The following is a 21235-nucleotide window of genomic DNA, read 5'->3' as shown; positions in this document are numbered from 1 at the left end:
TCCAGCCGAGGTAAACATACAGCGGCGGCCCGGTATTCTCAGGCTGGGGAGGGCGAGGACCAGGGTTAATGCCCCCCCCGCAGCCGAGAATATCAGCCCGCAGCTGTCCCGGGACTGCCGCATCCATTATGCGACAGTCCCGAAGTGTCCCCGGCTATTCCAGATTGCCGTGATGCGGTGGCAATCAAGGTAATAACGAGTTAATGGTAGCGGATCGCTGCCACTAAGTCCAGGCTTAATCATGGCAGCTTACATGACAACTTAAGCTTAAGACAACTTACATGATTAACCCGTAAGTAAAGCGAATAAACACACACACCGAAAAATCCTTTATTTTAAATAAAATAGCAAAAAAAAGCCCCTCTTTCACCCCTTTATTAACCCCTCCCAACACACAGCTCCGGCGTAATCCACACAGGTCCCACGACGCTTGCAGACTGCTGCAGCCGCGTCTGACACACTATACTGAATGCAGCCTCGTAACGAGGATGCAGGGGTAACCACAGGTCATTTCTCACGGTCGGTAATGTGAACACATTACCGACCGTGAGAACTGCATTGTGTCCTCACAGGGACTCTATCTATTGATTGATCTGTCCTCCATCTATTGATTATCTATCCCTCTATCTATATATCTATCTATCTATCCATCTATCCATTACCAATCTATTTATCTATATATCTATCTATCCATTATTTATCCATCTTGGGGCGGCACGGTGGCTCAGTGGTTAGCACTGCAGTCTTGCAGCGCTGGGGTCCTGGGTTCAAATCCCACCAAGGACACTATCTGCAAGGAGTTTGTATGTTCTCCCCGTGTTTGCATTGGTTTCCTCCGGGTACTCCGGTTTCCTCCCACACTCCAAAGACATACTGATAGGGACTCTAGATTGTGAGCCCCAATGGGGACAGTGTTACCAATGTATGTAAAGCACTGTGGAATTAACAGCGCTATATAAATGAATAAAATTATTATCTATCCTCCTATCTGTCTATTTATCTATCTATATCAGAAGGAAATGACCTTTTTTTTTTCCAATGTGCTTTATTGTATTGAATGCATTAAAACACATGTAACAACCTGCAGAAAAAACGCACCAAAACACAGATTTCAGTCCGTATTTTTTGCGTTTTTTTCCGCGGATGCGGAAATCTGTCAGAGCCTGGGGAATTTTCTTAAGAAAATTCCATTTTCTAGTGTGCACAAGGCCTCATACCTGATAAAAACCTATTTTGCGCTTTTAGACTATGTTCACAAACTGCGTTTTTTACCTGCGTTTTTTACCTTTTTTTAACGCACCTGCGTTATTGGTGAGTTTTTTAACGCAGGTGCGCTAATCCTTCACTCAAGAAATTTCTTAAGAAAAATCATTTTTCTAGTGTGAACATAGCCTTAATCCTCAGCTTTATATTTATAACACTCTAGCAGATACTGCCCTCTTGTGGTTATTTTTGCTCATTGCTCATCTGTATATACATCTATTTGGTGGTTTTCCATGGTATTCCTCTTTTATTGTGCAGCCAATTCCTTTTTGCAGGTATAATATTTTGTGAGCTACCCAATGACCGCTATTATCAACACCTCCACTATAGCTATATACATATCTGAACTTTAGTGATTCTGTATCTCTACCTGTTGGTAATTCATGTTCCATCATTCAGTACTGTGCATCACCTCCTTTTTGTATTTTACATCGTGTTAGTGCATTTTTGTTTTCTCTTGTCCTAGGTTTATTAATCAAATAACATTTTCTTTTTATATTGTAACATGAGGACCTCATGTGTTTTTTTCAGTGATTCTCTCTTGGTTATGTCACCGATTGGTCTCTAGTTTTGCAACATTTGATCCTTGGTGCCTGGCACTCATTACACTGAACACCTACCTAAGGTTGATGGGAATTATTATTATTTATTATTATAGCGCCATTTATTCCATGGCGCTTTACAAGAGAAAGAGGGTATACGTACAACAATCATTAACAGTACAAAACAGACTGGTATAGGAGGAGAGAAGACACTGCCCACGAGGGCTCACAGTCTACAGGCAATGGGTGATGGTACAATAGGTGAGGACAGAGCTGGTTGCGCAGTGGTCTACTGGACTGAGTGCTATTGTAGGTTGTAGGCTTGTTGGAAGAGGTGGGTCTTGAGGTTCCTCTTGAAGCTTTCCATGGTAGGTGAGAGTCTGATGTGGTGAGGTAGAGCATTACAGAGTATGGGGGAGGCACGGGAGAAATCTTGTACGCGATTGTGGGAAGAAGAGATAAGAGATGAGCAGAGAAGGAGACCTTGTGAGGATCTGAGGTTGCGTGCAGGTAGGTACCGGGAGACTAGGTCACAGATGTAGGGAGGAGACAGGTTGTACATGGCTTTGTATGTCATGGTTAATGTTTTGAACTGGAGTCGTTGGGTGATGGGAAGCCAGTGAAGGGATTGGCAGAGTGGCGAGGCTGGGGAATAGCGAGGGGAGAGGTGTATTAAGCATGCTGCAGAGTTCAGGATAGATTGGAGGGGTGCAAGAGTGTTGGACGGGAGGCCACAGAGCAGGAAGTTGCAGTAGTCAAGGCGGGAGATGATGAGGACATGCACTAATGTTTTTGCTGATTCTTGGTTAAGGAAAGCACGGATCCGGGAGATATTTTTGAGTTGTAATCGGCATGAGTTGAAGAGAGCTTGGATGTGTGGCTTGAAGGATAGAGCAGTCGAGGGTTACTCCAAGGCAACGTGCTTGTGAGACTGGGGAGAGTGAGCAACCATCAAGTTTGATGGAAAGGCTTGTTGGAGGAGATGAGTGAGGAAGAGGAAAGACAATGAACTCTGTTTTGTCCATGTTAAGTTTTAGGAATCGCGCAGAGAAGAAGCATGAAATAGCAGACAGACATTGTGGGATTTTGGTTAGCAGAGAGGTAATGTCAGGTCTAGAGAGCTAGATCTGTGTGTCATCGGCATAGAGATGATACTGGAAGCCGTGGGACTATGAGCTGTATAGCGGGAATACCATTTAACTATTTTAGTGTGCCTGTACCTTGCTTTGTTTCTCTAATTCAACATTTTATTAATGTCCAATTGAATGAGGTGTAAAAGCAAAGCACAGGTTATTAATGAATATTTTGGAAATGTATACCATTTAAAACCAACCCTGATAAGTTTACACCTATCTGGGTAGCTCACATCATGTGCTTGAGTTAAGGTGCTGCTATTTTTATACCAAGTGGATCATTTTTCAATGATTTTCTATTAAGAAATGTATAATATATATATATATATATATATATATATATATATATATTATATATATAAAAATTATATATATATATCAAGACTATATATATACACATACATATGTAGTCATATATTCTATATACATTCATTAAAGGAAACTTATCACTAGATATGTCCCTAATAACCTGCAGCCAACACCAGTAAGCTCTTATATACAGCATTCAAGCATATTGTAAATAAGTGCCCAGGGTGCTTGGTATAACATAAAAAACATTTTATTATATTCTCCTGGGTCTGATGGGCGTTGCTGGTCTCGGTCCCATGCCTCCTATTTTCCTTTCATCGCAGTCCTCCTTCCCAGCACCATGTGGATCACACGTCCTACGTCATCCTCACAGAGGCCTACATTGTGTTCCTGCACACTTTGTTCTGCCCTCAGCAGAGCAGAGAGAAGTACTGTAATGAGCAGGCTCTGGGAAAAGTCAAAAGGACTCCCGCGCATGCGCACTACAATACTTTCATCTGCCCTCAGCAGTGCAGAGAGAAGTGCACATACGCAGGAGCACAATGGGGGACACTATGTGGATGATGTGGTATGTGTCATCCACACGTAGCTGGGAAGGAGGGCAGAGATGGAGAAAAAAAAAGAGGAGGCGCCGGATGGAGACCAATGATGGGCTTCAGCCATCAATTCTCCTTGTGGCAGCAATGCAACAATCAAAACAATGCAAAATTACATGGCACCTAATAAAATCTATGGCCCATTCATGTAATTCCTAGGCAAGCAAGAGATACTGGGACATTTCAGAGGTGTCACTCTTACATTCACATACCAATACAGGGCATAAGAACAAGGAATAGAGGCAACCAACATCTTTAACTGTAGTTTAATTCTATATATCCTAAAATTAAATAATCTATTACATTAGTACAACAACATATTGTCTGGAAGGTCACATGCTCCATGGCACATTGCAGTCAATAGACAGTTCAGATTTCTTCAATCGCTTGCAAATAACTTAGGGATATACAATCAGATGTGAACGTCACCGTCTGTCTCTTCTCAACTTGAATTTCAATCTAGCAATAAATACTCCGCATTCATTAATAATAACATATCATACAACCGCTCTATTTTCATGGGCCAGTACCACCTGACCCAGTCAACCGGAATGATACTGCATTATAACAAAGTGCTTCCATTTCAACTTGCAGGCACATTTGCTTGAAGGCGCTCAATAAGCTGATCAGCCTGAAAAGAAAAAGGAATGACATTTTAGAGGTAGATTGTCCCTTGCCTGCATGTGCCATTTTACAATGTAAAGAGGACCGGTCCCCACATTTTACCTGCTAAACTGGCCACATCATGTTGAAGTGGCTGAAGATCTGAATAAAACATTTTTTACTTCTCCTCTCCATTGCAGAGATATTAGCTTGTAAAGTTTATATGCTAATTTTACTATAACCAAAGAGGGGGTTACTAGAGATTCTTCACTGGAGGCGTGTAATTTTTCCTCCGTATGTCGTTGCCCAATCATAAGCAGAAGAGGTCATGCAGAAGAAAAAAAAAAAGAAGAAAATGTCCATAAGGATTCATAGAACTGGCATTCTCTGTTTGATATGGTAAGACACAAGTCTAACCAGGTCACACAGATCTAATTGCTGGCAAAGTGTAGGGGAAAGAGAGCAAAGCGGTGTGTCATTAAATACACTGCTCTCCTTCTATACCAGGTGTTGGGAGAAAATGTGCCAGTACCTTGGATAGATGCATAACAAAGTATATGACAAGCTGTAATTTGTGAGCATGTATCACAGGTATTAGGGAATAATGGGCCGGTATCTGGGATACATGTAGAGCCATTTTTTGTAATGACACACACGCTCCTCCCCCTGCACAGTAATCATTGGCAGTTGGATCTGTGTGACCTGGTTAGATAGGAGTCCTACCATATCACACAGAGAAAGCTGGTTCTGACCTTCTTTGGAGGCGTTTTTTTTTTCCTCCTGTATGATGGCTCTTGCATATATATTGGGAAATGTCATACAATGGAAAAAGTTCACACCCCAAGTTAAAAATCTTTGCTATCGCTCCCCTTGGTTGAAAGGGAATTCAGCATATGAAGTTTGCAAGCTAAAATCTCAGCAACGAAGTTCAGAGATAAAAAATAAAAACTATCATGATGTGGCCAGGTTAGCACATAAAATGTAGTGAAAGGTCATACTGAACCAATCACCAATTAGGTAACAAACATGCAAAAGCACATTTTATTCTAGAATTCAAATGTGTAAATTTACCAAGATATGTGTTTTATATTTAAGACTAGCAAAAATTCAGATAAAATAAGGGGTTTCAAATTTATTAACAGACTCACGGCTTTTAATAAATTAGGAGCATCTTACTCTGCCTATGTGCTTGCACTTTTCCATGGACTGAGCGAGCAGGCAGAGCTGCATAAGGAGGGAGAACTAATAATTAGACAGGAGGTGTATCTAAAGGCCGCTTTAAACGCTGCGACATTGCTCAAGCGATCTCGTTGGGGTCACGGAATTTGTGACGCACATCCGGTCGCTTTAGCGATGCCGTTGCGTGTGACACCTGTGAGCGATTATGCATCGTTGCAAAAACGTGCAAAATCGCTCATCAGTGACATGCCCCCCTATTCCCAATTATCGTTGCTGCTGCAGTAACGATGTAGTTCGGCGTTCCTGCGGCAGCACACATCGCTCTGTGTGACACCGCAGGAACGATGAAGTCCTCCTTACCTGCATCCCGCCCGCACTGCGGAAGGAAGGAGGTGGGCGGAATGTTCATCCTGCACATCTCCGCCCCTCCGCTTCTATTGGGCGGTGGTTCAGTAACGCTGCTGTGACGTCGCTGAACGAACCGCCTCCTTTCTAAGGTCACAGCGATGTCGCAGGGTGGGTAAGTAGTGTGACGGGTCTGCGCAATGTTGTGCGCCACAGGCAGCGATTTGCCCGTCTCGCACAACCGATGGGGGCGGGTACCCACACTAGCGATATCGGTCACGATATCGCAGCATGTAAAGTGGCCTTTAGACTACCTCAGTCTCCCTGGAGATAGTGAAGCTAAACTGGTCACAGTCCAGAGCTAAAAAACAGCCAAGCAATAAGATATGATACTGTAAGATTATGGAGTAACTCATGTTTTGAGACAAAATGTTATATTTTGTGTCCCATAAACTGTCTGCAAATTAGTGGAGGTCTGGCTCCTGAAACCGCCACTGACAGCTGCAAAGAACCCTGAGAAAAGCACAACACAGAAGACTGGAGCCTACAGTGTCCGCCGAAGCATGCAAACACTCATCCGAGTATTGATTCCTTTGTGTAGGCTCTTAAAGAGTAACAGTTTTAATTAATTTATATCAGTAATCAATAGTACAAGTGAATGCAAAAACAACAGATTGGAGATGACATCTGATGTTTATAAGACTATCGAGAGGGCAAGGGGACGTAAAAGGAGGGGCTAGAGACAGACACAGCAAGTTCTCCTGAAATGATCAAGCTCACAACTGGACATTTACATGGGAAATAAATATATGGATAACTTTTTTATTTACTTTTCTTCATTTAAAACTACACTTTGACCATTCAGATTCTTAGCGCATTCTGGCTACTGTAAAAATATAAATATACATATCAAAAATTTACAATATATTTCAGGCCTGTGCATTATCCCAATTATACACAGCATTTACCGTGATAAACCAGTAAGAATTCAGTCTATAAATCATTCGCGAGAGAAATCCCAACTGGCTGGCTGGAGCCAGAACATGAAGATGTAGATGGGATATTGAGCAGAAAGGAGGCCAATGGAAACCCAACCTGACAGTAAAAGGAAAAGAAAAATCAATAAGCATTTGACAACAGCAAACAATGGCACTTAACAGAGAATGCTGGGAATAACATAAGATGATGATCAGAACAACTTCGGTTAACCCTTCTTTACAAAAGTAATACAAAAGAAGATATAAATACATCTATGCGCTGTCAATATAGAAGGTCTGTTGTGAAGGGAAAAGTAAAAAAATGGGAATAAAAGCGCTGCTGAAGTTAAGAAAGTTCACCACTTTTATTGGGTCAACAAAATCAGGTACCAAGGCTACGCATTTCAGCGTTGTACCAATGTCTTCCCAAGTCCAACCGTGTACAATAAGAGACAGAAGAAATAGAATGTAGAAGGCTTTGTTTGCCAAACAAATGATCATAACTTTCTGGATACTCAAGAAAATTGGAGATGGGATGGGGCTAAGCACATTTTTTGTATATGACAATAATACAGTCTATAAAAATGTTCATAAATCATTAGCTGACATGGATGTTTGGGCATATACCTTTTCACCTACATTCACTGGTCCCCTCGGGGCATCCGTCCGAACCCCCCCGACCGGCAAAACATGTTTCGGACACGTACGCCGACAGGGCCATTGACTATAATGGAGCACACAGAGTCAGCGTGTGCTCTATCTTGCTCCATTTTTGGGCATATACGTTTTCTGCAGGCGGACACCCAGACATAGCAGACTACGTTCGGGTGTCCGCCTGCAGAAAACGTATATGCCCGAAAATGTAGCAAGACAAAGCACACACTGACTCCGTCTGCTCCATTATAGTCAATGGCCCCGTTGGCGTATGCGTCCGAAACATGTTTTGCAAGGTGAGGGCGGGGGGTTCGTACGGATGCCCCGACGGGACCAGTGTACGTAGGTTAAAATGCAATGTGAAAATGCTCTTACAAGTGAAATTAATCTAGATGCATGTAAACGTATGCAGTTTGCACCATAATCTCTATGTTCTATGGGAAGTAAAACTAAAGGGGGCTTTACATGCTGCGACAGCGCTAGCGTTCGCACCCGCCCCCATTGTCTGTGCGTTAGCGTCACGGGCAAATCGCTGCCCTGGCGGACAAAATCACTAGTACTGATCACACATACTTACCTTCCTAACGACGTCGCTGTGGCCGGCGAACTGCCTCTTTTCTAAGGGGGCGATTTGTGCGGCGTCACAGCGACGTCACACAGCAGGCGTCCAATAAAAGCGGAAGGGCAGAGAGCAGCCACATGAAAGTCATGCCCACCTCATTGCCGGAGGACGCAGGTACGGTGTTGTTCGTCGTTCCTGGGGTGTCACACGAAGCAATGTGTGCTGCCTCAGGAACGACGAACAACCTGCGCCCAAAATCAGCAACGATATTTGGGAAATGGACGACGTGTCAACAATAAATGATTTGGTGAGTATTTTGCATCGTTAGCGGTCGCTCATACGGGTCACACGCAACAACGGCGCTAACGAGGCCGTATGTGCTTCACGAATTCCGTGACCCCAACAACATCTCTTTAGCGATGTCGTTGCGTGTAAAGCGGCCTTTAGAGATTCACTTGTAAATAAGGATCTTGATGTACTTGTAGATCACAGACTCAACAACAGCATGAAAAGTCAATCAGCAGCCTTTAAGGCCAGCAGGATATTGTCATATCATAAAAGAAGCATGTACGTGTAGGACATAATACTACCATTTTACAAAGTATTAGCGAGACCTCATTTGGAATATGCAATGCTGGGCACCACTTAGTAGAAAAGATCTACTAGAGCAAGTGTCATTGTACATATTGGATGAAAGTGATCTAAACCTGTCAACCATCTGATGTGTTTGGGAGTGTCCAGACTCTACCCTGACAGAGGAGTCCAAGGGAGGAAAATACCTGGCATTTGGGCATTTCAATATTCGATTCTTTTTTTCTTTTTTAACACAGGCTTCCAGAAGCATCTTTTGTTTCCATTACCTGTGAATTGTCATTGAAGCCAATAGCTGAAGTATATGGTGGAGGCTAGAGAGATATCTGTTGGCTGAACCAAGGTTTGACCAAAAGCTATCTCATGTGTATGTGTATGGCCTGCATTAGAATGAAGAGCACTAACGTAATAAAGGGCATTGATTATCTTAATTATGAAGGAATATTAAAAAAGATTTTAAAGCAAAAGAACATTAACATTTAGGGCTAGAATTCTAGTATAAATGTAAATTTAGTCCAGTAAGTTCCAATTTTGAAGGTTAATTGAATAATGCCTTCCTTGTTTATTCTCTAGATCAATACAGGAAAACTAGGTGGTAAAATGTCTTTATTTCTGGAGTTGACGGACCATAGTGCCACCACCTATGTCTGGATATGTTCTCCTGGTCTGTGGCTTTGGTATCCTCACTGTAAATTAATTAATGTATCTTGCTGAAGTCCTCAGTAACTTGCACAGAGGTATTCTAAAGCTCTTAAATCTGCCAGCATTTAGTTTGTTATGCAGTAGTATTGTGCCGGTATGTAGTACAACACTTGAGCCTCCTTATATCACTATCCACTGAATTTCTGTACATTTCTAATTGTCTCTCCAGTAAAGGAGACAAACTCTAGCACAGCGCCACCTATTGGAAGTAGCGATCCTAAAAGTCACAAGTGGATTTTCAACAATCCATTGCAATATGACTCAGGATATATAAGCCAGATCAGAATCCCAATTTGCAGACACGGTGTTTCGGGGTGCTTGCCCCTCGTCAGTGCAAAGTATGGGGGTGTCTGATCTGGCTCATGAGAAAGCTATGTGGGGACCACGGGGGAACACTATTCTCCTTAAGGAGACTTTGCAAGCCAGTCTGGCTGCCAGGTAAGGGGACTTATAGCTGCAATGCCCCTCTGGGAAATATTCAAATTGTCTCTCCAGTAAAGGAGACAAACTCTAGCACAGCGCCACCTATTGGAAGTAGCGATCCTAAAAGTCACAAGTGGATTTTCAACAATCCATTGCAATATGACTCAGGATATATAAGCCAGATCAGAATCCCAATTTGCAGACACGATGTTTCGGGGTGCTTGCCCCTCGTCAGTGCAAAGTATGGGGGTGTCTGATCTGGCTCATGAGAAAGCTATGTGGGGACCACGGGGGAACACTATTCTCCTTAAGGAGACTTTGCAAGCCAGTCTGGCTGCCAGGTAAGGGGACTTATAGCTGCAATGCCCCTCTGGGAAATATTCAAATTGTCTCTCCAGTAAAGGAGACAAACTCTAGCACAGCGCCACCTATTGGAAGTAGCGATCCTAAAAGTCACAAGTGGATTTTCAACAATCCATTGCAATATGACTCAGGATATATAAGCCAGATCAGAATCCCAATTTGCAGACACGGTGTTTCGGGGTGCTTGCCCCTCGTCAGTGCAAAGTATGGGGGTGTCTGATCTGGCTCATGAGAAAGCTATGTGGGGACCACGGGGGAACACTATTCTCCTTAAGGAGACTTTGCAAGCCAGTCTGGCTGCCAGGTAAGGGGACTTATAGCTGCAATGCCCCTCTGGGAAATATTCAAATTGTCTCTCCAGTAAAGGAGACAAACTCTAGCACAGCGCCACCTATTGGAAGTAGCGATCCTAAAAGTCACAAGTGGATTTTCAACAATCCATTGCAATATGACTCAGGATATATAAGCCAGATCAGAATCCCAATTTGCAGACACGGTGTTTCGGGGTGCTTGCCCCTCGTCAGTGCAAAGTATGGGGGTGTCTGATCTGGCTCATGAGAAAGCTATGTGGGGACCACGGGGGAACACTATTCTCCTTAAGGAGACTTTGCAAGCCAGTCTGGCTGCCAGGTAAGGGGACTTATAGCTGCAATGCCCCTCTGGGAAATATTCAAATTGTCTCTCCAGTAAAGGAGACAAACTCTAGCACAGCGCCACCTATTGGAAGTAGCGATCCTAAAAGTCACAAGTGGATTTTCAACAATCCATTGCAATATGACTCAGGATATATAAGCCAGATCAGAATCCCAATTTGCAGACACGGTGTTTCGGGGTGCTTGCCCCTCGTCAGTGCAAAGTATGGGGGTGTCTGATCTGGCTCATGAGAAAGCTATGTGGGGACCACGGGGGAACACTATTCTCCTTAAGGAGACTTTGCAAGCCAGTCTGGCTGCCAGGTAAGGGGACTTATAGCTGCAATGCCCCTCTGGGAAATATTCAAATTGTCTCTCCAGTAAAGGAGACAAACTCTAGCACAGCGCCACCTATTGGAAGTAGCGATCCTAAAAGTCACAAGTGGATTTTCAACAATCCATTGCAATATGACTCAGGATATATAAGCCAGATCAGAATCCCAATTTGCAGACACGGTGTTTCGGGGTGCTTGCCCCTCGTCAGTGCAAAGTATGGGGGTGTCTGATCTGGCTCATGAGAAAGCTATGTGGGGACCACGGGGGAACACTATTCTCCTTAAGGAGACTTTGCAAGCCAGTCTGGCTGCCAGGTAAGGGGACTTATAGCTGCAATGCCCCTCTGGGAAATATTCAAATTGTCTCTCCAGTAAAGGAGACAAACTCTAGCACAGCGCCACCTATTGGAAGTAGCGATCCTAAAAGTCACAAGTGGATTTTCAACAATCCATTGCAATATGACTCAGGATATATAAGCCAGATCAGAATCCCAATTTGCAGACACGGTGTTTCGGGGTGCTTGCCCCTCGTCAGTGCAAAGTATGGGGGTGTCTGATCTGGCTCATGAGAAAGCTATGTGGGGACCACGGGGGAACACTATTCTCCTTAAGGAGACTTTGCAAGCCAGTCTGGCTGCCAGGTAAGGGGACTTATAGCTGCAATGCCCCTCTGGGAAATATTCAAATTGTCTCTCCAGTAAAGGAGACAAACTCTAGCACAGCGCCACCTATTGGAAGTAGCGATCCTAAAAGTCACAAGTGGATTTTCAACAATCCATTGCAATATGACTCAGGATATATAAGCCAGATCAGAATCCCAATTTGCAGACACGGTGTTTCGGGGTGCTTGCCCCTCGTCAGTGCAAAGTATGGGGGTGTCTGATCTGGCTCATGAGAAAGCTATGTGGGGACCACGGGGGAACACTATTCTCCTTAAGGAGACTTTGCAAGCCAGTCTGGCTGCCAGGTAAGGGGACTTATAGCTGCAATGCCCCTCTGGGAAATATTCAAATTGTCTCTCCAGTAAAGGAGACAAACTCTAGCACAGCGCCACCTATTGGAAGTAGCGATCCTAAAAGTCACAAGTGGATTTTCAACAATCCATTGCAATATGACTCAGGATATATAAGCCAGATCAGAATCCCAATTTGCAGACACGATGTTTCGGGGTGCTTGCCCCTCGTCAGTGCAAAGTATGGGGGTGTCTGATCTGGCTCATGAGAAAGCTATGTGGGGACCACGGGGGAACACTATTCTCCTTAAGGAGACTTTGCAAGCCAGTCTGGCTGCCAGGTAAGGGGACTTATAGCTGCAATGCCCCTCTGGGAAATATTCAAATTGTCTCTCCAGTAAAGGAGACAAACTCTAGCACAGCGCCACCTATTGGAAGTAGCGATCCTAAAAGTCACAAGTGGATTTTCAACAATCCATTGCAATATGACTCAGGATATATAAGCCAGATCAGAATCCCAATTTGCAGACACGGTGTTTCGGGGTGCTTGCCCCTCGTCAGTGCAAAGTATGGGGGTGTCTGATCTGGCTCATGAGAAAGCTATGTGGGGACCACGGGGGAACACTATTCTCCTTAAGGAGACTTTGCAAGCCAGTCTGGCTGCCAGGTAAGGGGACTTATAGCTGCAATGCCCCTCTGGGAAATATTCAAATTGTCTCTCCAGTAAAGGAGACAAACTCTAGCACAGCGCCACCTATTGGAAGTAGCGATCCTAAAAGTCACAAGTGGATTTTCAACAATCCATTGCAATATGACTCAGGATATATAAGCCAGATCAGAATCCCAATTTGCAGACACGGTGTTTCGGGGTGCTTGCCCCTCGTCAGTGCAAAGTATGGGGGTGTCTGATCTGGCTCATGAGAAAGCTATGTGGGGACCACGGGGGAACACTATTCTCCTTAAGGAGACTTTGCAAGCCAGTCTGGCTGCCAGGTAAGGGGACTTATAGCTGCAATGCCCCTCTGGGAAATATTCAAATTGTCTCTCCAGTAAAGGAGACAAACTCTAGCACAGCGCCACCTATTGGAAGTAGCGATCCTAAAAGTCACAAGTGGATTTTCAACAATCCATTGCAATATGACTCAGGATATATAAGCCAGATCAGAATCCCAATTTGCAGACACGGTGTTTCGGGGTGCTTGCCCCTCGTCAGTGCAAAGTATGGGGGTGTCTGATCTGGCTCATGAGAAAGCTATGTGGGGACCACGGGGGAACACTATTCTCCTTAAGGAGACTTTGCAAGCCAGTCTGGCTGCCAGGTAAGGGGACTTATAGCTGCAATGCCCCTCTGGGAAATATTCAAATTGTCTCTCCAGTAAAGGAGACAAACTCTAGCACAGCGCCACCTATTGGAAGTAGCGATCCTAAAAGTCACAAGTGGATTTTCAACAATCCATTGCAATATGACTCAGGATATATAAGCCAGATCAGAATCCCAATTTGCAGACACGGTGTTTCGGGGTGCTTGCCCCTCGTCAGTGCAAAGTATGGGGGTGTCTGATCTGGCTCATGAGAAAGCTATGTGGGGACCACGGGGGAACACTATTCTCCTTAAGGAGACTTTGCAAGCCAGTCTGGCTGCCAGGTAAGGGGACTTATAGCTGCAATGCCCCTCTGGGAAATATTCAAATTGTCTCTCCAGTAAAGGAGACAAACTCTAGCACAGCGCCACCTATTGGAAGTAGCGATCCTAAAAGTCACAAGTGGATTTTCAACAATCCATTGCAATATGACTCAGGATATATAAGCCAGATCAGAATCCCAATTTGCAGACACGGTGTTTCGGGGTGCTTGCCCCTCGTCAGTGCAAAGTATGGGGGTGTCTGATCTGGCTCATGAGAAAGCTATGTGGGGACCACGGGGGAACACTATTCTCCTTAAGGAGACTTTGCAAGCCAGTCTGGCTGCCAGGTAAGGGGACTTATAGCTGCAATGCCCCTCTGGGAAATATTCAAATTGTCTCTCCAGTAAAGGAGACAAACTCTAGCACAGCGCCACCTATTGGAAGTAGCGATCCTAAAAGTCACAAGTGGATTTTCAACAATCCATTGCAATATGACTCAGGATATATAAGCCAGATCAGAATCCCAATTTGCAGACACGGTGTTTCGGGGTGCTTGCCCCTCGTCAGTGCAAAGTATGGGGGTGTCTGATCTGGCTCATGAGAAAGCTATGTGGGGACCACGGGGGAACACTATTCTCCTTAAGGAGACTTTGCAAGCCAGTCTGGCTGCCAGGTAAGGGGACTTATAGCTGCAATGCCCCTCTGGGAAATATTCAAATTGTCTCTCCAGTAAAGGAGACAAACTCTAGCACAGCGCCACCTATTGGAAGTAGCGATCCTAAAAGTCACAAGTGGATTTTCAACAATCCATTGCAATATGACTCAGGATATATAAGCCAGATCAGAATCCCAATTTGCAGACACGGTGTTTCGGGGTGCTTGCCCCTCGTCAGTGCAAAGTATGGGGGTGTCTGATCTGGCTCATGAGAAAGCTATGTGGGGACCACGGGGGAACACTATTCTCCTTAAGGAGACTTTGCAAGCCAGTCTGGCTGCCAGGTAAGGGGACTTATAGCTGCAATGCCCCTCTGGGAAATATTCAAATTGTCTCTCCAGTAAAGGAGACAAACTCTAGCACAGCGCCACCTATTGGAAGTAGCGATCCTAAAAGTCACAAGTGGATTTTCAACAATCCATTGCAATATGACTCAGGATATATAAGCCAGATCAGAATCCCAATTTGCAGACACGGTGTTTCGGGGTGCTTGCCCCTCGTCAGTGCAAAGTATGGGGGTGTCTGATCTGGCTCATGAGAAAGCTATGTGGGGACCACGGGGGAACACTATTCTCCTTAAGGAGACTTTGCAAGCCAGTCTGGCTGCCAGGTAAGGGGACTTATAGCTGCAATGCCCCTCTGGGAAATATTCAAATTGTCTCTCCAGTAAAGGAGACAAACTCTAGCACAGCGCCACCTATTGGAAGTAGTGATCCTAAAAGTCACAAGTGGATTTTCAACAATCCATTGCAATATGACTCAGGATATATAAGCCAGATAGTTTCTAACGCACTAATTCATAGTAATGCCTCTTTGTGCTCTCCTTTCATGAAGATCATTGCCGCAAAGCCACTACTGCTACTTATCTGTATGGTAAAAACACTTTCAAAGACACTAATGAAAAGGATGGTGACAAATGGGGAGTTTAGGCAATTCTACGCAGGGCTTAAACTCCTAGTGACTTCACTACTACATGAACAAATAAAGTTTCCTAAGGTGACTTAATGTAGTATAATTTTACACCAATCTAATCCTTAGGCTAGGTTCACATTTCCGTCAATTTGTATCAGTCACAATCCGCGGCTCTGGTAAACAACGGAATCAGTTTGGTGGATTCCGTTGTTCCCATAGACTTGTGGGAGCGGCGGATTGTGACTGATGATGCTGTGTTGCATCCTCCGCCCGACTGATCAGCCGTGGAACGACTGACCGTACGGCGGCAGGAACGCAGAGTGTAACGTTTTTTGAGCAGCACAATCCATAGGCTTTTGTTACGCATGTTCTCTCTGGCTCCCTGCACACGTAACCAGGGTACACATCGGGTTACTAAGCAAAGCGCTTTGCTTAGTTACCCGATGTGGAGACACGGGGCTCAGTGGGTGCTCTCGTCCACTAAAACCCGCCGCCTTTAGAAAGACAGCGTGGCTCAGGAATCATCCCAACTGAACGCCGGCCTCCTTAACTGTGGGCGTAACACTACTCAGACAACACAGGGTGAGGGAACCACAATAATTAGACTTTATTGGATCCCCAAACAATTAACGGCACATAACACCTAACCAGCAAAACACACAAATGCAACAGGCAACAGAGTCTCACCCTTCCGCTGGCTCACCAGGGATTCAGTCCATGCCTCAGAGGTTCCAGGGCTATTTACTCCAATCCAGCAGCACCCCGCTTTTGGCGGGCACCCACCGAGAAAGGAATAATGCCAGATTTAGGAAGCTGTCTGAGGTCTGCAAAGTCTGTAACAGGTGACTGAACTGTCCCAACCTGAGTGTCCTCCTTAGGTAGTCCTGGTATGATGATACAATCCTGGCAGCCAGAGTCGAAATCCCTAGGCTGTGGATATGGTCTCCAACCGGAACCGGAGTCCCTAGATTGAAGCCATAAGATATCCTGATCCTCTAGTCAGCTCCTAAGAGCCTAGACTGGATCCATCAGCATCCACCAACAACCTGGTGGCTTAAAGAAATCCCTTTTATAGCCACAGCCTTCCACTTGGATACACTGCATCCTCATCGATTGGTTGGACAAGATCGTCTCTCCCATTGGATGAATCTCAAGCTGCATGGACAATGTTCATCCAAATGATGTCTACAGAAAAACTGAGGATATCTACATGAAGTCTGCAAGTCACAGACTCGACAATGGCTACTAAGGTAATCACATTAGCAATACACAACTACGTTACAATGGTTACTGGAAGAGTCTGGAGAAACAATATGTCTGGCTTTCAGTGGCTAACACAATTACATGAGTCAACAAGAGTCTTGTAGAAACAATGAGGGACTTATCCCCCGTCTATAAACAATCTATCATCCTGTCTGGCTGAATTTTAAGAAACTTTAACCCATGAGAGTCCATGTCGTCACACCCGATATTTACCCTGGCTACGTGTGCAAGGAGCCAGCGCTAAACGGTGTACACTGGTAGCCAAGGTAAATATCGGGTAACCAAGCAAAGGGCTTTGCTTAGTTACCCGATATTTACCCTGGCTACGTGTGCAGGGAGCAGACACTTCACCACTCGGCTCTGCCCCCTCCCACACTCCGCATGTACGCATGCATACACACACACACTCACTCACCTGTCCCCAGCCATGCAGTCCAGGCACTGACGTCCTCAGCGCCATGGCCCTGCTCGGCTCCACCCACCCCGCACTCCGCCCCCGCACAGATTCTCGGTGGCTGAACAATCAGCTGGTCTCCCGGCGGCCGGCTGCTGTGAGTGATCAGCTGATCGCTCTCATTAGCCGGCCGCCAGGAGATCATCTGTTCGCTCTCAAAAGCCGGCCGGCTATTGTGAACGATCAACTGATCGTTCCCTCTTTTACAACGGAGTCCGACAATGAATTCTAATTCTTGTCATCCGTTGTACAACGCATGTGACTGATGCAAAACAAGGGAAATGTGAACCTAGCCTTACCTGGAAGCGCATCCTGGTGGTTGCCTTTACCACCTTCCTTGTTGTAATCACTTTTTCTTATGCTATATTCGCTGTCATTGTGCCCACACAGACCATGCATTCTTTGCACCATCCTACATCTACTTATTCTTTGAATGAGCAATACCACAAAATGTATAGTTTAGCTACAGATCCCTGTGTAATTCTCATGCAATTGCCTGAAGGCAGATGGGGTAAGGTGAGCAGGCGATATATGATGTCAGGTTAAGATTAATACAATTTCAAATCTGTCTCACAATGTTGTAGACCTTGGTCTCTATCATTTATGTCACCTATGTTAAATATTAAAACTCAGTAAAAATAAATAAATAAAATACTGGAAATAACAATTTATAAAAAGAACTGAACCTCATAAGTTACCTTATATCCTCCAGATTTGGCACATTGTTTTTTTGGAGCACATTCTTTCCTACTTCCACCATATTTTGAACTGCAGGAAAAAGAGAAAAAGAAGCAACTAGATCTCAGGAATGGAAACACATCATTCAGGTAAAGATCTAAAAAATTGAAAAGTGGAGACATACAGAGATTCACATAGAGACTGAAAGCACTAGAATATGTTCTCTTTTAAAAGAGTAGTCCAAAAAACATTGAATTTTATCCTAAATGTCCATTTCATTTAATAATCTAATCATTTTTAGTTTAATCTCCATTCCGATGACGTTTCATTTAAAGGGAACCTGTCACCAGTTTTTTGCCCTATAAGCTGCGGCCACCACCACCAGGCTCTTATAAACAGCATTCTAACATGCTGTATATAAGAGCCCAGACCACTGTGTAGAACATAAAAAACACTTGATAATACTCACCTAAACCGGTTGCTGCGGTGAATGTGGCTCAGACACCCGTCTTCGTCCTCCGGCGCCGGCTCTTTCGGCCATCTTTGTCACCGCCTTTGTTGTCCTTCTGAAGCCGCGGTGCATGACGCGTCCTACGTCATCAACACTCGCCGGCATTCAGGTCCTGCGCAGGCGCACTTTGATCTGCCCTGAGTAGGGCAGATCAAAGTATTGTAGTGTGCATGTGCGGGGCCGGCGAGTGTGTATGACGTAGACGTGTCATGCACCGTGGCTTCAGAAGGAGGATAGCCGAAAGAGGCGGCGCCGGCACCGGAGGACGAAGACGCTCAACTGAGCCACATCCACCGCAGCGACCGGTTTAGGTGAGTATTATAAAGTGTTTTTTTATGTTCTCACAGCGGCCTGCGCTCTTATATACAGCATGTTAGAATGCTGTATATAAGAGCCCACTGGTGGTGACTGCAGCTTATAGGGTAAAAAACTGGTGACAGGTTCCCTTTAAGAATCCCCACTGCATGCTGGGGTACTCAAATAGGACGCTATTAGGAGGCTGGAGCTGCTGTCACTACCGCAGCTTCTTTTTCCACCCTGAAACGAAGTGACATCCGTTTCAGGGGCTGGGTTAGTCCCTGCTGTTGTCAATTTTGATGCATGCTCAGTTTGCGCAACCGGTCTTCTATTCCTTTAGAATGCGCAGTTACAGTGTGCTCTAAACCGGCTCTAAAGAAAAAAGTGACCAGCCGGCAAGAGAGTGCATGGTCAGTGAGCATTGACAAGGTGAGAATGCAGCTGCAGAAAACAGCCCAGCCCTAAAAGAAAGGTCAGCTCCCTGAAACAGGACATCAACAGTGATGTCTGATCTGGGACAGATCGCCGTTTTTCACGCCCGCCCCGTTCTCCCCTTTTCAATGCACACTGACAGCGCACTCTCTTAGTGGCTTGTCAATTCTCCTTAGATCCGGCGTGGGAGTGCACTGTCACTGCAAATTCAAAGGAATATAGCACTGAGATCAGGCAGTGCATACTGAGGATGTGTCAGAATTGACAAACAAGTCATGCTCAGTAAAGCAGTGATCAGACCCGCCCCAACATAGATGTCACTGACGATGCTTCGTTTCAGGGTGGGGCCTAGCAGTAGACTTGGTCAGGGGGTCACCATCTTCCCCTTCCATAGACACAGGGTCTCCCTTTCCTTCCTTGTCACTGTATGCTGGGTACTTCCCTATACCTAGTGTGACAGTACCCTGTTCTATTGGATGCCTCTTGTTTTTAATATCTTCCTGAATTAAAGCAATACTTTCATACTTCAAGGGTATGTGCTCATGTAGCAGATTTGTGTGAAGATTTTCTGCACACAAAACTGTATATTTTGGCAGGAAAAATGCACGTTATCGTGTTGTCTTATTTGTATTTTCTGGCATTTTTTCTAGTCATGGAGATCATGGGGATTCATGCGCTGTACCCCTGCGATTGCTGCTGGGTCTCCGGCTGATGTTACAACCGGAACCTGGCTCTCACCACCCGGAACAGTGCCCACGATGCTCCCAGAAGTTTAACCCCTTGAATGCTGCATCAATGCGATCGCAGCATTCAGGAGGCAGGGAGAGAGATCAATTACTTCTGCCTGGCAATCGGGTCCCTGTAATGCGATCACAGGTACCCGATCGTGCTATGGCAACCCTGGGTCGTCACCATGACGGCCTCGGGTTACTGAGCTATGGAGAGCCTTCCACACCATGCTGGATACTTGGTGTGTGAGGCGGAATGTCAGTGATGTGAGTGCAGTATTGATTAAAATCTGCAAGAAAAAAAACACGTAAAAACGCAGCGCGGGCACACAGCCTAATACACTGGATTGGATGTGCCGAAATTCCTTTACTTCTAGCCCCATTTCTAGTGTTCTATGCTTCAGAATGGTAGTGTATTTGTATCAATCAGTCATCATTCGGATGCTCCGTGTGATGTCAGTTTTTTTTTTCTTGCACCCGTTGAGTTGAATCGTCGAGTTTCGTCTGTTTTATGCGACCATGTGCAACATGTTGTGATTGTTTCCTCAGGCTGAATACAGCTGCGGAAAATAAATTGCAGATCAGCACTCCCTCAATGGATAACATTTTTTTTATCAGATTGCATTTGTGTTTATACGCAACTGTGAGCGACCTCTAAATGTATCGGACAATTATCATAATTGACTGGTATGGTCCTTTAGGGGGAAATTGTCAACAGGATTTCACTTCCCAAAACTATTTATTTTTGCATTTAGCTCTTTGAAAGACAAGTCCAGCAATACCATGACATGGCCAATCCGTTACTCTGTTACTGAAAAAATCAGTGATTAAATTGATATGCAAATGAGGCTGAAAGACTATAGTAAATCTGAAGCCTTTGTCACTGTAGCTCCATTCCCCGTCCAGCATGACGTCCTGCCTGAGGGCTCCTTTGCTTGTAGTCACACAGCATAAAAGCTGTCAGTCAAGCAGGAAGAGATGGCACTGAGCAGTGAATAGAGCTGGAGTGACAGAGGCTTCAGATCTACAGTAGCTCTTAACGGGGTCGTCCGGTACCTAAAATGTCCTTTTTGAATATCTATCTTTGCACCACAGGAGGCTAGGTTGCAGTCACTTACCCAAATCATTACCTTTCCAGAAACAGGACATCATTAGAGAGTGGCACTGCAATTACGAAAGTGTTTTTCATTGCTGGTCCATGAAGATATCCTGGTTCCGTGGTGTTAATAGAAGATGTGAGGGAGGTGAGCACAGCGTTGGCACTCTGCATCTAGCTCCGCCCCTGCAGTGTCTGTGAAATGAGATGCCCTCAGGGAACGCGATAGAAGCAGTGTGAGTGACACCAGCACTGCTGCACAGCTTCTATCATAGCCCTCAAATCGTTTTCAGGGGTGGTTCTGGTGTCATTCACCCTGCTTCTATCACTGCCCACTGATAACGAGTCATTTGAGAAGCTGTGG

At 45.0% G+C, this 21235-nt stretch overlaps 1 protein-coding gene across 1 annotated transcript in view; it reads right to left on the bottom strand.

Moving 5' to 3' along the window:
* Nucleotides 1–4093: 4093 nt before the first annotated feature.
* The window catches only part of HINT3 (histidine triad nucleotide binding protein 3), a 28354-nt gene continuing 11212 nt past the window's right edge, over nucleotides 4094–21235 (bottom strand). The window contains exons 3-5 of the mRNA XM_075339936.1: nucleotides 17828–17897; nucleotides 6939–7065; nucleotides 4094–4474 (exon numbers count right to left, since the gene is read on the bottom strand). Of these exons, the coding sequence (XP_075196051.1) occupies nucleotides 4427–4474; nucleotides 6939–7065; nucleotides 17828–17897 (245 nt within the window). The 3' untranslated portion in view covers nucleotides 4094–4426. The remainder of the gene's footprint in view (nucleotides 4475–6938; nucleotides 7066–17827; nucleotides 17898–21235) is intronic.

The sequence above is a fragment of the Anomaloglossus baeobatrachus genome, chromosome 3 (assembly GCF_048569485.1).
Source record: "Anomaloglossus baeobatrachus isolate aAnoBae1 chromosome 3, aAnoBae1.hap1, whole genome shotgun sequence".
NCBI classification, from domain to species: domain Eukaryota; kingdom Metazoa; phylum Chordata; class Amphibia; order Anura; family Aromobatidae; genus Anomaloglossus; species Anomaloglossus baeobatrachus.
The sequence above is the reverse complement of the archived record's forward strand: the minus strand, read 5'-3'. Positions and strand labels throughout refer to the sequence as shown.